Source organism: Corapipo altera, unplaced genomic scaffold (assembly GCF_003945725.1).
Source record: "Corapipo altera isolate COAL_440 unplaced genomic scaffold, ASM394572v1 301, whole genome shotgun sequence".
NCBI lineage: Eukaryota > Metazoa > Chordata > Aves > Passeriformes > Pipridae > Corapipo > Corapipo altera.
In genome coordinates, this window is record NW_020884926.1 from 4,634,945 (window position 1) to 4,651,969 (window position 17,025).

A 17,025-nucleotide genomic window follows, 5' to 3' on the forward strand; every position below is an offset into this window, starting at 1 on the left:
CTAATTCAGTTTTCTGACTACAGTTCCACTTTAAAAGCCAGGACACTAAAAGGGTTTGTGAGCTGTAAATTTTAAGTAGTATGGAAAAGGGAACTCTAGCAAGAAGAATACAAACCAGAAAAATTATTTCACCAAACAACTGCCACCAACTGTAACCATCCCTCACCAACACACCTGTATTCATAATGTCTCTACATTGTACTACAGACAAGAATGACAATGAATATAAAACTCTGAGGGTGTAGTTAATGAAAAGCTTTGACCAGAAATAACAGTGGCTTGAATCTACAAACACACCACCGTGTGCCTGGAGAGACCTTCCTGTAGGTTAAGGCTTGCACTGATATTATACACTGAGCAAATGTACTCTTACACAAACCAGAATTAAAGCATGACTGTGCCTATGCATTCCCCTATGAAACAATTCATTAAAAAATGTGGATTTGAATATTTTTATTCTCAGAGAAGAATATATATACACCTTGATGAGAACTGCAGGTAGCCCCATGTCACTAAAATTCAACACTGCAACATTCATCCATAATGAATCCACAACAAACCAAACAATCTGCAAATCAGGGCCCTCTGAATACTAATTTCTCCTTGTTAGTGAAGAGCTCGTGGTATCAACCAATTCCATATGCCTTGAATCCCACCTTTTGTAAAGGGTACAACCCCCCCCTTGCCCTCTCCTCATCGTCAGGAAGTGTTGCCAATATTATCATTAGCAAAAGAAGGGTGGAGAAAACTGCATTGCATTGTATTGCAACATTAATAAACTTTTATTCCTGCCTATGACCCGAGCTCTTAGTCTCCTGTGAAGACACCTCAGACACACTTGGAAACAAGGCTTGACACAGCAGAGATTTTTGAGATTTCGCTTCCATTGAAGTGAAATGGCATCTGTTTGTACAACTTTAGCAATTATAGGAATGATTTATATTTCTCCTGTTCTAATACCAGCGCTGGTTTTGGTGGGGGTATTGTATGATCTTTTCAATTCAGAGCTGCCACCTGGGATTGACCAACCTCTAAAGCTCCGTTTTTTCCATGCCATGATGATTTCAGCCATGATCGCGGTAAGTCAACTTCCTTCAGACTGGGGTTGCACTTGGATTTGGGAAGGACAGTTGGGAGCTGGAAGATAATGGCTTAAAAAAAAAAAAAAAAGGAAGCAATTCAGCCCCCTGAAGCCTGTAAGCATTGATATATGAACCAAACCATGTTAAATTAACTCATAAAACTGATATGACTAATCCTAAAAGCTTCTTTGGATTTTTCAGTCAAACTGCAGCCACTTTTTTCTGGAAAACTGTTTCATATGACAATTTAAAGCAAGGATTTAGATGTATCCTGTACCTATTGAAGTGCATGTACATATAATAATCCTGTCTGTTCAGGAGCAAGCCAACATTACTCCTCTTCTTCCAAATTCTTTCTTTCCAACAGGGAAAGATATTGCAGAAAGTGGGGATCTGCAATGAGTTCACTGTATTGCGAGTACTGCTCGATGGAATACCCCCCTGGAGAGACTCCAAACTGCTTATCAAAGATCTCAAAGTAGATGAGGTACCCCTGAGGATTTATCAGCCCAAAAGCACACCCACTGGCAAAAGAAGAGGAATTCTGTATTTTCACGGAGGCGCTGGCACATTTGGGAGCATTAGTAAGAAATGGGCAAGTTTTATTTTTCAAGTCAAATCCAAACCTCTACATTTTTGCCTTCAGACATGTCAGTCAATGTGTGTGCTCTGTCCTTCCCAATGACACCTGTCTTTGCAGTCTCAGTGCTAGAAAGTGTTTGTGCTCAGTGCTGGAAAGTGTCTGTGGAATGAATAGTCTCATGTTAGGGGAAGTCACATCTCTGCTTCCTTTGGGCTACAGATCCCAGAGCCCCTCACTCAGCTGTCAGCAGAGGGACTCTGCTCTGCTCAGACTACTCTTCTCCTACATAAAATATATAACATGGGCCCAAGGAAGAATTTAAAGAATACATTTTAAAAAAAAAGAATCTGTAAATATATTCCCATTCATGCAAACATGGAATCCAAATGAAGAGAAATACAAATAATGAATGAGCAGTTTGGGGAAGTTTGATTCCTGTGGTGACACAGGATCCTTGACATTTTTTCCCAGAAAGGGAGACAATCCTTGTTGTCTCAGTAGCTGGGAGCTCAGCTCCTGACTGCTCTGGATCCCCCTCTGAGCAACCAAGGCTATGAGTGCTTTGTCTGGAAACCAAGGCCCCTAATATGAAAATCTGGATTTCATTCCAGGGGGCAGACAGGGCAGTTTTTAGGGTTTAAATCTTTTATTGTTTCACAGGGCAGGTCTGCACTAGCACTGTATTGGGCAGACTTCAGGTTCCTGGTTCCTGCAGGAACAATGACCTAACTCCCAGTGCCACAGGTTCCACTCTGCACTGGGCAGAAATAATCTCCCCTGGCTTCACTGCAGAGCTCATGAGGCTGGGTGGTGTGTCAGGCTCTTTGTCTGGAGCTAGTTTGGGTGGCAGTGAGGACTCAAGAGATGAGCCCCCGTGATCTGAGTGAGAGGTGGATTCCTTTCACTTGGAGAAAAACACACACCACAAGTTGCACAGTGAGTGGTTGTTCACATGCCATGGTTGAATGTAGGAGCCATCCCCCTGCACTGAGTGTGGGACCTGGCCTTTGGCTTCAGTTCCCATTGGAACTCGATAACAGGAAAGCCACCAGTGTGATGACAAAGCTTTCAAAAGGACTTGGGGAATCTCCAGCCCAGGAGACCTGAAGTCTGCAACCAGCAAAATTAGCAGAAGCTACAATGAGGAACAGAATCAATGGACAGATAAATATGGCTTATTCCTTAAAATCCATACAAATGGAAGTCATGCTTCATGCACAAACCATAGAATCCCAGAATGGTTTGGGTTGGAAGGGACCTTAAAGCTCATCCAGTCCCACCCCCTGCCATGGGCAGGGACACCTTCCACTGGCCCAGGTTGCTCCAAGCCCTGTCCAACCTGGCCTTGGACACTTCCACGGATGGAGCAGCCACAGGTTCAGAGTTGATGTCCCCAAATGGAAGTAGTGAATGCCAGGCTCAAAAGGAGCAAATAGAAATGGCTCTTCACACCTTTGTGAGCAAGTGAGGGAACTCCTCCCTGCACAAAGCTGTTAATGTTAAAATCATGGGGTCAAGAAGTGGTTTGGGTAATTCAGAGCAGAAACATTAATCAAGGGAATTAGTTTTAAAGACAGTTTCTGTCTCAGAGGAGTGCCCTGAGTCCTGTATGCACTCATAGCCTTGGTTGCTCAGAGGGGGATCCAGAGCAGTCAGGGGCTGAGCTACTGAGACAACAAGGATTGTCTCCCTTTCTGGGAAAAAATGTCAAGGATCCTGTGTCACCACAGGAATCAAACTTCCCCATACTGCTCATTCATTATTCCTGTATGCTCCTTATTACTTTATGTTTGTCCTCAGCTTATGCTCTCCTCAGACAGCTTTTGTTGAGCTCTCACAGCAGGTGAGGTGTGAGACCAGCCCAGACAGATTTCTGGGTTTCCCCAGTATCACCATCCTTACCTGCTCTTGTGATGCCCTGACAGCCACAGACCAGCAAGCAGAGAACATGTTCACATGTAAAGACCACACTGCAGAGCAGAAGTAACTCGCTGGTCTATATTTTCATTTCAAAGGGATATTTGATTTTCAAATCATCATTTCTGATAAACTTTCTCTTTAGGAGCCTATGAAAGAATATGCCGCTATATGGCCAAAAAATGCAACTCAGTGGTTGTGTCTGTTGGGTAAGTGCTACTTTTCCATAGAAGTATTTACGGGAATACAGCTCTCAGTTGAAATATTTCTGAAAAATATGCTAAAAATATTTACTATTTTAGATCACGCTCCCTATTTTTCACTTAATTTAGAATTTATTTAATTTAGAAATGTGCTTATAGGTGAAATAGCTGTAACACCATTAGTTTGGTTTTCCAATCTACACTAGTTAAAAGAATATAATCATTAAAATCTAGGAAAAAAAGGGCCTACATAACTACCACAGCAATCACAAGCATCACAAATTCAATGTTTGTAACTCTGTTGACAATAACCACAATATCTTTGGCACTTCAGGTACCGTTTGGCTCCAGAACACCCATACCCAGGGCAGTACTTTGACTGTCTCAATGCCACCTTGTACTTCATGAGGAATTTAGAAGAGTACCACGTGGATCCTGCTCTCATCATCGTTAGTGGGGACAGCTGTGGAGCTAATTTTGCTACTGTTATTTGCCAAATACTGCTGAATAATCGAGATCTGCCAAAAGTACGTGCTCAGGTCTTGCTTTACCCGGGATTGCAGGGGCTGGATTTCCAGCTGCCCTCCTACCAGCAGAACGCTTCAGTCCCCATCTTGTATCGGAAGCTGGTTCTCTACTTCTGCTTTCGTTACCTTAACAAAGAACCCAAATTTTTGAAAGATATCCTACACAACTGTCACGTTTGTGAGAGTGTGAGGTGCAAGTATAAAAAATGGGTAAGTGCTGACCTCATTCCTGATGAATTTAAGATTAGAGGCTACGTCCCCCCGACACCCCCGTTGTACAAACCTGAAGTCTATGAAACTATCAAGGAAGTTTTAGCACTGACATTTTCCCCACTTTTAGCTGAAGATTCTGTTATTTGCCAGCTCCCAGAGGCCTACATTGTGACCTGTGAGTTTGATGTGCTGAGGGATGATGGACTGCTATACAAGAAGCGACTAGAGGACAATGGTGTTCAAGTGACCTGGTATCACTCTGAGAGTGGCTTCCATGGAATTCTAGCCTTTTTTGGCTATGGGATTTTTTCCTTTTTTTCTGGAAAAAAGATAGTGGATAATCTGGTGAATTATATAAACAGTTTATAGAAGGATTTTTCAGAAGAGAGATGCAAGTCTGGCATTATCCTTGATGAATTTATACTTGGCAAAGAATGTAGACACTATTGATTTACAGCTTGGATTTTGACTGCATTTTGTACTTTCTAATTTCTGCTTCTGCAGTGATTCTCAAACAAAGGTTAAGATTATTTAAAGCACCACCATTCTAGAAAACACACCAGTAAGACTGAGATGCAGAGGTGAGGCACCTGGCCTCTCCTGTTTCACTAAAATAATTCCAGTATCTTTGCATGGCTGGCACTCACTGAAGGGAAGTGACAGGAATCTTCCTGGAGAGTCTTCAACTGCCCAGAGATGCTGAAGACAACAACTGAGGTCTGCTGTGGCCCTGGTGAGACAGGAGGTGCTTATGGTATCAGATGGAGAACTCAGGTTCTATGAAGTCTTATGGCAGACAGTGGAATTGTAGCCATGAATTTAATTCCTAGGGTTAATCTGCACAAAGACTGCTCTAGAAAAAGGGTAGTCAAAAGGAAGGCTCCTGTCTGGAGCAGAAGTCTTAAACTGGAACTAGAATGAGTTTGATTTTGTCTGGAATCTGAAAAAAATAATGTTTCATTTTGGAACTTCATTCTTAAACTGGAATCCCTGAACTTCAGTGAGTGTGTACCTGTTAGGGAAGTGCAGAGCTGAGACTTTTCTTTTCTGTAACCTTTGTTTTTCTTTCAGGATTATCTTGTGCTCAAGGCTACCTGTTATGCTCTTTGTTGAAAAAGTTCTGAAGGTCATGTAAGAAGGTAGAGAAGCACAACATTATATTATCTGTATTGTCACTGTAATGCTGTGGTGATTCTGTGATGCTTTCAACAACAAAAAATAAAAGCTAGCACTGCAAATATCTGTGTGACAAGAGTAAGAGTTACATTTGCTAAACACATACTGACTGATAAACCTGACTGAACCCTGTGGTGAAAGGAACCACAAAACACAGGCAGGCAGAGACAACAAGCTTGCTAATTCCACCTGGTCACATCTGTGCACAGTAATTGGCTGATTAGACAACTGGATATGATCACATAACTGTGAAAACAACACAAACTGAAAGTCCAGGAACACTGCTGGGTGGACTATTATTTTTTTAGTGAACTTTTGCTGGGTTTAAACAAAATATTACCCTCTACTTGAGAATATTTTATCATGACCATGTGCCTTACTAAAAACACTCAACTTCTCACAGGGAAAAAATATGAAATTAATTTTTTATAAAGTTTTGTAACTAAAATGACATGGTACTTTCCCCCCATCCCTTACAGTTTAAATTTAAAACAACAATAACAACAACAAATAACAAAAACATTGCTGCCTACTAAACTTAGATTCTTACATCTTTCCTTTCCCTGGGAATTTGCAATTCCAGTGTTCTGACATCCTAGTTGTTTGAGGGGTTGCAGACTTAGATTCACAATTGATTAATTAATTCATTATCAAGCATCATTTAAAGTACACCATCTCTACATTAGCACAATCCTCAGCAAGAACAAGTTAAAGTAGTTTGATTTGAAACTCTTTAATCACTATTATCTTTATTTTATGCTGCACCTGTAGCACACTGAGTTACTGAAGGTTACCTCCTGCAAGGTCACCCAGTCATGAATCTGAACTTCCTGTGGCTTTTCTTAACCACAGACTTCTGCTAAAAGAAAACACAAACACTAAAAAGACCTGATATTGGGGAAATGACATAATTTTCTAAGTGCACCTTTCCAAAAGAGCACTAGGGTGGATCCATTTGGCCCTTTCGAGTGACAATCATGACAGGCAGGTTCCCAGCTCTGAGGGAACTCTCCTTCAGGCAAGTGTTTTACAGTGTCACAGACTCAAAGCACACAAATGCCCTGTGTCCATTTTCTACCTCCAACTAATTTGATATTAATGCAGTTCATTCTCCCACCTAGGGACTGGTTTCTTGGAAAAATTCCAAAATGGTGGAATTAATTAATGAATCCAGGACTTGCACCAACTTATGTTTTGTGAGATAACAAGAGTGAGGGAGAAAGAAAGTGGGAGAGGGAAAGATACCTGCTAATGTATTTGTAAAGGGGAGGAGGGGGGTTTTTACCAGAGCAAACAAAGACTCAGGAAGTACTGAGCCAAATATACCTTGGAAAGTCAAATCAAAGACATCTCAGATCACTGCTGTTCAGCACAATGGCAGTGGTACTCACAGTGCTGGTGTTATTCTTAGCAGGTTTTGTTGCTGGATTTATATTATTGGTCATGGGGGCGATTAATTTTGATTTTTCCAACTCAGAAATTCCTCCTGGAGTGAACCAGCCTGCAAAGCTCCGAATCATTCACATAATTTTAATAAGCACAGCTGTGGTGGTAAGTGAACCTGGTGTGATTTCTGGGGGAAGAACAGCAAACCTGTAGATTTTAAACTTAATGCAGTGCTAGAAGCCTGCCTGGAATTAATTTCCAGAGAGGAGAGCAGGGCTTTGCTGTCATGCTGCATGTTGTATTTAGCTCAGTTTTGCTAAAGAAACTTTTACCAGACTTTTGACACTGCACTGCTCTAGTCCAGTCCTGCCCAGCTCTGCCTTAGGTGGTACCAAAATGCTGCCTGACACAAATGTGGGAAAGTCTGACCGTGCTTCTGCCGTGGCTCGTGCTAACCCAGCAATGATCTGACCAAGAATGGTTGATGAGGAGTTATGTATTTGTTTTGAACATAAAATGAGAAACTGAACATTTCAAAATGGGTTTTGTGAAGGGGGAGGTTGTGTTGCACAAGTGACAAAATGAGGTAACGTTGCCCAAGAGGAGCTGAAGGAATTCTGTCTGCCCTAAATACATTTATGTAACTCCTGCAGCAACCAAGCAGGATTGTCTGATGGGAATGAGGGGCTCTGGCCAGCCCAGCTCTTCCAGGTGAACCAGCCTGGGTAGGTAACCAGTCCCCAAAAGCTGCACTGAACAGCTGGTGATCTCTGCTGACAGAGGAGCTCTCTGAATCACGGGTGATTCCATGTAGTGACAGATGTACAGCTGCTCTTGTGACAGGTGCTGTTAGATAGGAGATAGCAGAGGTTGTGCATGTATTTAATTTAATTAATTTAATTAAACATCTCCAAGAGGGACAAACTATTTAAAATTTAAACAAGAAAAAAAGGAAAAAAAAATTCTCTGTCAGAAATATTCTAGATTACAGTGGACCATAGGAAAGAATTCTAGACATATTTTCTCAAGCTTTGGCAGCACAGAGCTTGTAATTAGAAAAAGATTACTTCACCTAAGCTGGAAAAGCCAGTTCTCTCTTGATCATCAATCCACTGCCCACTTCCCTAAACCAGCATTATATGCTGCAATATAAACAACACAGGGTGAAAGAAAACAAGCAAGAAGAATGTGAGAGTGAGAGCAGGCATGGAGAACAATATAAACAGCTGGGGTCACTGAAGAAAAGGCCTGTCATAGGTAAATATATGGAGTCATGACACTGTGCTGACAATCCATGCAAATGTGGATGTGTAGTAAGAAATATTCATAACAGAATATTGAATATTGTGAACTTGATCCAAATCTTCCTCAGGAGCAAAGTACTGGTTTGGCATGGCTGCAGAATGTATTTCAAAACAGAGACTATGCCTTTCTTTTTGATTTATGCAAAGTTATGCTGGACCATATTTGATTTGTATTCTTTTCATCTCCCCCTGCCTGGCACGAATATCCCTGTGGCAGAAGAAGTTCACTCCTACTAAATATCTCAGGGTCTTCTTGTCAGTACATTGCACACACCAGTGAGACTTCTGAGATGAATCAAAAAGCAATTATCAAATATATTCTTAACTTAATTCTACTTTGGGCAAGTATCTGTACCATAAAAATCAGCACCAGAACGATCACTTCTGCTCTGGTTTCACATCTTCTGGGGGGCAAGGATAGAGTAACCCCTGAAAACCAATCTCACTTTCAATGTTAGGTAAAGGACCCACTGAGAAAGCAGAGATCTGTCTCACCAGTCTGTTAATGCTGCTCTGTCTGGGGTTCTGGTCCTTGATTCATGTAACTCTCTCATAACCTCTCCTGATGCTGCTGTTACTTGTTCAGTTGTACTTTACCTGTACAACCACTCTGTTAATTTATTACTGCCCTAAAATTCATGACTGAGATACCCTGAGTTTACTGTCCACACAGTTCCTTTACTTTGGAAAGTACAGAATCTTTTCAGTGAACTCTCTGTTCTCTTTGCCTTTGAACAGGGAAAGATTTTGGAAAACATTGGCATCTGCACCCAGGTGAGCTTTGTCCGGTACGTGCAAGGCAGAAAGACCCTGGGAGTGGACCCAAAGCTCTTCATCAAGGATCTGTGGTTTGAGAAAGTGCCTGTAAGGATTTACCAGCCTAAGGCTCTGTCTGCCAGCCAAAGGAGAGGTGTTATGTTTTTCCATGGAGGAGGATGGGTATTTGGAAGTATTGGTAAGATATCTAACAGAAAACATACTATAGTTTAGTTAAAGAAATACATACTTCATAAATAGTAAAGTTGGTTGTTACTTATCTGTAGCAGTTACAGCCTTTGAGTATAACCAGAGGTGCAATGTCCTCATTCTTGCTGCCAGAAGAAAGCATCTGCTGTGCTTCATGGAGCTTTTCTTACAGACAAGGACAATTATATGAGGGGGTAAAAAAGATCTGGGGAGCTATGTAGGAAGGGGCAGAGAAAAATAGGGAGTATTTTCTTCTTGCAATTCTTTGACTTATGCAATAGGCAACATGAATACTCTGGGGAAAAAAACCCAACCCAAACCCCACCAACTCTGTTTCTTTCAGAGACCCACGAAAAGCTGTGTCGCTCCATTGCCAGAGACAGTGACTCCGTGGTTGTATCTGTGGGGTGAGTCTCTGCTCCTGCTGCTTTTGAGAGATTATTTCCCATAGTGCAAATATCACCTTCTGTGCCCCCCCCGTCGTAGCAACAATCTTCCTCAGAGAAATGTCTCTGTGGGACTTGTCAGGGGTGTGATTTACAAATTCACTCTGCTCTTCTTTGGAGCCACTGAAGATTGACTCGGGCTGTTTTCACTGTCTGACTACACCACAAATAATGCTTTGGGATATCCAGCTGGAAAATGAAGTTTTGGATCAATGTTTTCAAATTACAAACTCAAAAGTGATTGTAAACAGATAGTAAGCCATATGATCTCCTTAATCCTTATTCAAGGAAAGCCTGCTTGATGCTTACAAAAGCGTGACATGAATGACAAGCTAATACATCATCAAAATACTGGCATAATGATTCGAATTAAGAGGATATAGTTACATAACTTTGCCTAACAAAGACATAAACCAGAAGTATTGCCACTTGTTCCTGGCCCATGGAAAGCTAAAGTAGAAAATAACTAAATGATTGTCAGTAAAACCTGCATATAGTTGGCAGCTGAGTACTCCTGTGTTGTTAAAGACCTGAGAGATATCATGAACAAATGATATCATGACAAAATAATCTGCACCACCCAGGCACAGTTTATTGATGATCAACCCGTGGAGACAAGGAACATTCTGAGGTGATCAGGGTACTGCTGGTTGCAGGAACGTTTAAAACTGGTTAATTTGTTGTCTCTCTGTGTCCCAGGTACCGTCTGGCCCCTGAGCACAAATACCCCGCTGCCTATGAAGACTGCCTGAACGCCACCCAGCACTTCCTGCACCACCTGGAGCACTACGGCGTGGACCCTGCCCGTGTCACTGTCTGTGGGGACAGTGCTGGGGGCAACCTGGCAGCTGCTGTGAGCCAGACCCTTGCAGGCAGGTCAGACCTCCCCAAACTGCGTGCTCAGATCCTGCTCTACCCGGGCCTTCAGGCCCTGGACTTCAATTTACCATCTTATCAACAGAATCGGGGAGTCCCTTTGTTATTCCGAGAACGTGCTGCTTTCTATGTATTACAGTATCTAAATGGGAATGCAACCAATCTGGAAGAGGTCTTGGAAGGTTCCCATATCCCCATAGACGTTAAACTAAACTACCAAAAGTGGGTGAGTCCAGACAACATCCCTGAGAAATTTAAGGTCAGAGGCTACAAACCACGCGTGCTGCTTGACTGTACAACTGAAGTTTTTGAGAAGGTGAAGAGGTTCTGTGAGCCCAACCTGTGCCCTCTGCTGGCTGAAGACACAATTCTTCAGCAGCTGCCAGAATCTTTCATCCTGACCTGCGAGTACGACGTGCTGCGGGACGACGGCTTGTTGTACAAGAGGAGGTTGGAGAGCAACGGTGTCCGGGTGACCTGGTGCCACCTCGAGGATGGATTCCATGGAATCATAAACTCCTTTGGTAGCGGCTGGTTGTCATTTCCATCTGGAAAAAGGGGTCTTGACAACGTTATAAACTTTCTGAAAAGCTTGTAGCAACGTTTTTCTTCGTTCCTGTAAGAATTGCCAAGTTCCTGTGGTCTTTTATGCTTCTGAATTCCATATAAGAAGTTCAGATGGGGCAATCGGTTAAAAAGCAATTATGCCAGGATGAGTAATGTAAAAGGTATTTCAAGAGTGCTATGAAAGTGTCTTTTAGTGCTTTTTGAAGTATTCCATGCACAGCCTGCCTATTCCAGTGATCTGTTTGGACTAGACACTTGTTATTCTCTCAGTAAATATAAAAAAATGCAGTAAAATTTTAAGTCAACATCTGGTTTGACCTATTTTATTCAGTTGTAATTGATGATTCCATTATTCCTAGAAGGGTGTGTTTTGGCAAAGGAGAGAGGCACTGGCACTGCAGAGCTGTAATGCAGAGCCTGTGCCCTATGCTACATGTGGCACCCGAGTCTAAGATTCCCAGTCACCCACTTGCAGAAGATGTCTGTGGGTGGGTAACTGGATTTTAGACTCAAAAGAAATGAAGTTACAGCTGCAACTGCCCCCAACAGAAATACTCTATTGACAGCTTAGTTTAAATTACAGTGGAGGAAATGTTGCGTTTTCCTATGTTTATCAAACATATGAGTATGCTGAAAAACTTGTGCTTAAATAGAATCCTAGAATCAGGGAATGGTTTGGGTTGGAAGGAACATTAAAGCTCATCGCATTCCAAGCCTCTGCCATGGGCAGAGACACCTTCCACTAGACCAGGTTGCTCAAAACCTCAAATACTCTAACAAGAAAGTAAGACTGATGCATTTACTTTTGCAGAGCACATTAGTTCCCATTCTCTCTTCTAAATATCCTTGTTAAAACTATATATTCCAAAGTACTTAAAGCATGTCCACAATTCAGGAAGCACTATGTCGTGCCTGCAGATCAGCTGAACGAGACAATTCAACCTCCACATTCACTGGCTCTGCTTGTAAATACACGTCATAAACTAGAACTCCATGCAGGACTCAGCTGCTGCCTCTGAACACTCACTCTTACCAGCCACACTCCAAGGACTCCCTATAGAATACCAGGCCCTTTATCAGTGCCACAATTACCATAAAGATAAACAGGATATTAAACACATTGACTCTTTGCCAATGTGGTGAGTGCTGGCCCATTGCATAACACCTCCAAGGACTTTAAAGTGTGTGACACTTGCCAAGATCTCTTGGAACTGGGACAGCTCTAGGGCTTAGTGTTACCTGAGAAAGCCAAACCAAAGAAAGGCATGAAGACATGTCATATTTGACTACGTGAAATGGCATTTTTGAATCTACTACCAGCGATACTGCTGGTGATTATTGTTGCTTCATTCATATTAGCAATCATGAGAACAATTCAAACTCAGTTTGCCCATCGCAGCATCCCTCCTGGAGTGAGCCATCCCGGGCAACTTTGATTTCTCCTTGCTTTTATGATTGTTACAACTACTCTGGTGAGTAACTCTGCCATGATTTCTGCCAGAAACGTGGGTTAGGTGATATTTTTGTAAAGTTTTATGTGTAAATACCTGAGTCCTGCTGGCTGCATCAATGACATTTATTTTTGGGGGGCTTACTTGAGAGGACAATTTTTTGTAAAATCATTTCTGTTAGACCTGAAATAGAGTTTCAGCCAGATTTTCCCCTAATACACGGGGATTAAATCAACCATAAGCGCCCAAGCTTTATCAGCTGAGCTTCCTTAATTAAATTTAAAATTAAATATTTATAAAAAGTGAGATTACTTTGATTTCCACTTTAGCTAAGCACACATGATGTTTTTAGGCCATTCTTGGGGCTTTCCAGTAACAAGGACGGTTGGGTAATGGAAGTACCAGTAATGGAAGGCTGGGTGCTTTTTAAGGAGATGAAAACAGAAGCCCAGGAAACCTTAGAGAGATGAGAGACACCTGGGCTGTAGGACTGGGGTGAAGCTGTCGGGCTTGATGAGGCAGAGATGGAAACTCCTTTTCCCTGCCCTGACAGAGGGAGTGGGACATGAGGCCCTACCTGCTCCAGGGCACCTGCTCACGGATCCTCTCTGCTTCCCTTCTGGTGGAGAACAACTCTGGTGGAAGAGGGAGAGCCCTACTAACGTGATGCCCTGGTGCCCCTCACCAGGTGCCCCCTCAGGGCTCTCCTGCACCCGGGGGCAGCAGGTGTGGGGTTTTCCCCCCTGCTTTGCCCAGCTCTCCTCCCTCTCCCGACAGAGAGATGGAGGGAGAGGGACAGAGATGATGTCAGAGATGAGATGATGATGAGACAGAGATGGAAACTCCCTGAGACATTTTGCCTGACAGAGAGAGTGGGACACGAGGGCCTACCTGCTCGGGGGCACCTGCTCACCGGGCACCTCATGGCTCCATCTCCTCCGGTGCCTTCTGGAGGGGACCCGCTCTGGCAAAGCAGGGAGAGCCTCAGCAACCTACATAACACCCTGATGCCCCTCATCAACTGCCCCTTTATCAGCTGCCTCTGACCAGCTGCCCCTCATTATCTGCCCCTCACCAGTTCCCCCTCACCAGCTGCCCCTCACCAGGTGCCCCCTCAGGGCTCTTCGCCCGTTGGGGCGGCAGGTGCGGGGTCTCTCCTCCTCTCTTGCTCCTCCCGGCTCTCCTCCCTCTCCCCATAGGACAGGATTTTGGAGAAGTTGGGGCTGTGCAGCCACTTGGCCATCAAAAGCTGGTCGATGTCAGCCAGGGGTGCGGCAGGAGAAGGTTCTGCCCTCACCCCTCATCCCTCTTTCCCCCAGGCCGCTGCCTCCCCTCACAGCGCCGGTTCCCCAGGGAAGGTGGATGTGGAAGGTTGGGAAAGGCACGGGCAGGGCAAGGACAGGCAGCTCCCCCTGCCCTGCCCGCAGCACCTGCACACGGAGCGGGCAGCAAACCATCCTCCAGTGTGTTTCAGATACCCATGAAAGGGTCTGCCAGCACACTGCCGAGGAAAGCGGCTCGGTGGTGGTGTCTGTGGAGTGACTTATGGCCAGGCTGTCCCCCTGGAAGCCTTGTTGCTTCCTGTCACTTCACAGCACCACGGGGATGCACGGCCTGTGGGAACGCTCCCCATCAGGGATCCATCCCACAGGATCCTGGGTGGCCAGGCAGAATTTCAAGGGGACTATTTTAATTTCTCCCCCTCCCTCATCATCTAATGGTGCACACACAGCCCACAGTAAGGTCCATGTGTCTCCATGCTGGCACCACACAGAACGAAGGAATGCTTTCCTAAAGAGTGTCTCAGTGTGTTGAGAACTAATAAACCAGCTTGTAAAGTGGTGATTCAGCGATCTGTTTAAATAGGTGTAATCACCCTATTTTGTTGCACAAGAAGAGGCTGGAGGACAATGGTGGTTGGGTGACCTGGTACCACCTCGAGGATGGACTCCACGGAATCATAAACTCATTTGATAGTGACTGGTTGTCATTTTCATCTGGAAAAAGGGCATTGGACAAAACTGTTGCATTCATAAAAGGCCTGGAAAAACAACTCTCCCTCTTTTTTTCTCCCATTAACATCTCTGTTTAGGCTCCCAAACATCAGGTAGTGGTTGTCAGCAAAAATGTGGCACTCTTTGATGTGTAAAATACTGATTCTGATGTCCATGAACTGCAAATTGCCACTGGAATTTCCTTATAAGACTCCTGACAGTTCACTCTTTAAGGGTTGAATACCTTCCATTTGTTGTGTTTTCTTTGAAATTGGCATCTGATTGATTCCAAAATTATTTACTTCTACATAAATAATCTATGTGGAATTATATGGATTAAATCCTGTAAATTACAGTGGATCAGGATCTTTGTGATGTCCATTTGATAAGCTCCAAAGCATGAGTTCATTTAACTAAGAAGTACAAGCTAAGTAGATAGTGAGCTGAAGGGAAGAGTTGGAGGCAAACTGTGGATCAAGGTCTCAGTGAGGAGATGAATATATTCCATGGCTGCAAGAGTAGCAGTGTGAGGCCATAGTTGATTGGGGAAACCTTGGTGGAGGCAAGTAAGGGCTACCCTAACTTTGAAATAATTGTAGCTCTGTAAACCCCTATTTAATGTTGGGATGTCTCCACTACACCCACTCAGGGCAGGAAATACTGTTGAGATGAAATGCTGACAGCAGGTTTTAGAAAGACAGAAAGGATCAGTGACCTGGGCTCCTGAACTGTGTGTACTGAAAGGATCAGCTTAGAGACAAAATATGAAACAAAATGTTTTCGTGTTCTTCCAGATGGTGTTCCCCAGTATTATTGTTATCTAGAATCTGTGCTGTGATTGTGTGCTAGAACCTGTGAATCTGTGCTTTCTCCATGGCTTGACAAGGCAGTGTATTCCTTGACATGATGCTTCATTACGCCCTGCTGATGAAGGCACGGAAGAACAGCAGGGAGCACACTCACAACAGCCAGAGTGAGGACACGGAAATCACGGAATCACAGAATTGTTAGGGTTGGAAGGGCCCTCTGGAGATCATTCAGTGCAAGTCCTGGTCACCTGGAGGTGACACAGGAACACGCCCAGGTGGGTTTGGAATGTCTCCAGAGGGGGAGACTCCACACCCTCCCTGGGCAGCTGTTCCAGTGCTCTCCACCCTCAACGTGCAGAAGTTGTTCCTCGTGTTTTAGTTTATGGCCATCGCCCCTTTTCCTAAGGAAAAAAAATCCCACAAGACCGAGGAAATCAGAACTTTCCCCGAGAAACCCCCAAGTGCCGCCTTCCCTCTCTGTTCACCGCGCAAGGGGCAGCCCTTCCCCGAGCGAGGCCAGCCCTTCCCCGGGCAGCCTCCCGACAGAGCCGAGGCTCGGACACGGGGGGCGGTGTCCCCGGGGCCCCCCGGGCAGCGCAGCCCCTTCCGTTCGCCGGGACCGCGCGCAGGTCACGCCGGGCCCTCCCTGAACCGAGATTACCCGGCCGGCGCCTCCGGCCGTTCCGCGCGGCTCCCCCCGGCCGCGGCCGCACCATGACCCCTGCGGCGGCTTTGCGGAGCGGCCGCACTCGGCCCGTGACGGGGCCGCGGCTCTGCCGAGCGGGGCGGGCGGGCCGAGCGGGGCCGCGGCCGGGCCATGGCGCTGCTGCCCGCGCTGCTGCTGCTGCTCGTTCCCCTGGCGGCGCTGGCGGCGGCCGCGGTGCTGCTCGGCCTGCCCAGCTACGACATCCCGCCCGGGGTGAACCAGCCGGCCAAGCTGCGCCTGGTGCTCGCCGTCCTGCTGGGCACCGCCGCACTGGTGAGTCGCGGTTTGGGGGGTGGCGGGGCGGGGGGAGCGGTTTGGGGGGACCCCGAGGCGCTGCGGGGGATTGGCGGGGGTGCAACGGCTGCGCTGAACGTGGAGAGCCCGGATCGGGACCGGCGGGTCCCCGCCCGCTCCGTGGGATGCTGGAGGCGCCGCATCGCCGGGTGGTGCTGCGGGGAGCACCCCCGGGCGGGTCCTGCCCCGGCCACCCCTCGTTGGGTTCTGCCCAGAGCATCCCCGGAGCACCCCCGGGCAGGTCCTGCCCCGGCCATCCCCCGATGGGTTCTGCCCCGAGCATCCCCGGAGCACCCCCTGGACGGCTTCTGCTTGCCCTGGGCAACCCCGGCGGGTTCTGCCCCACGCACCTGCCCTCGGGTTCTCCCCGGGCATCCCCGCTCGAGGATGCTGCCCCGGGCATCCCGGTCGGGCTCTGCCTCACGCACCCCCCGTCGGGTTCTGCCCCGAGCATCCCCACTCGAGGATGTTGCCCCGAGCATCCCCACTCGAGGATGTTGCCCCGGGCATCCCCACTCGAGGATG

The 17,025-nt window shown here is 45.7% G+C and overlaps 4 protein-coding genes across 4 annotated transcripts in view; 3 read left to right on the top strand and 1 right to left on the bottom strand.

Moving 5' to 3' along the window:
• DHRS3 (dehydrogenase/reductase 3) overlaps window positions 1-17,025 on the bottom strand; it is an 84,539-nt gene that overhangs the window by 59,511 nt on the left and 8,003 nt on the right. The window lies entirely within an intron of this gene.
• Window positions 897-4,894, top strand: LOC113954141 (arylacetamide deacetylase-like 4). Its single transcript, XM_027658122.1, has 4 exons — window positions 897-1,079; window positions 1,450-1,666; window positions 3,728-3,791; window positions 4,120-4,894. Exons 1-4 carry the CDS (start codon window positions 897-899, stop codon window positions 4,892-4,894), a joined length of 1,239 nt encoding a protein of 412 aa, XP_027513923.1.
• On the top strand, window positions 7,067-11,460 carry LOC113954138 (arylacetamide deacetylase-like 4). The gene is made up of 4 exons (XM_027658118.1): window positions 7,067-7,252; window positions 9,130-9,346; window positions 9,701-9,764; window positions 10,503-11,460. The coding sequence occupies exons 1-4, from the start codon at window positions 7,076-7,078 to the stop codon at window positions 11,275-11,277; spliced, it is 1,233 nt and encodes a 410-aa protein (XP_027513919.1). The 5' UTR covers window positions 7,067-7,075; the 3' UTR covers window positions 11,278-11,460.
• LOC113954139 (arylacetamide deacetylase-like 4) overlaps window positions 16,284-17,025 on the top strand; it is a 4,220-nt gene continuing 3,478 nt past the window's right edge. The window contains exon 1 of the mRNA XM_027658120.1: window positions 16,284-16,479. Within this exon, the coding sequence (XP_027513921.1) occupies window positions 16,318-16,479 (162 nt within the window). The 5' untranslated portion in view covers window positions 16,284-16,317. The remainder of the gene's footprint in view (window positions 16,480-17,025) is intronic.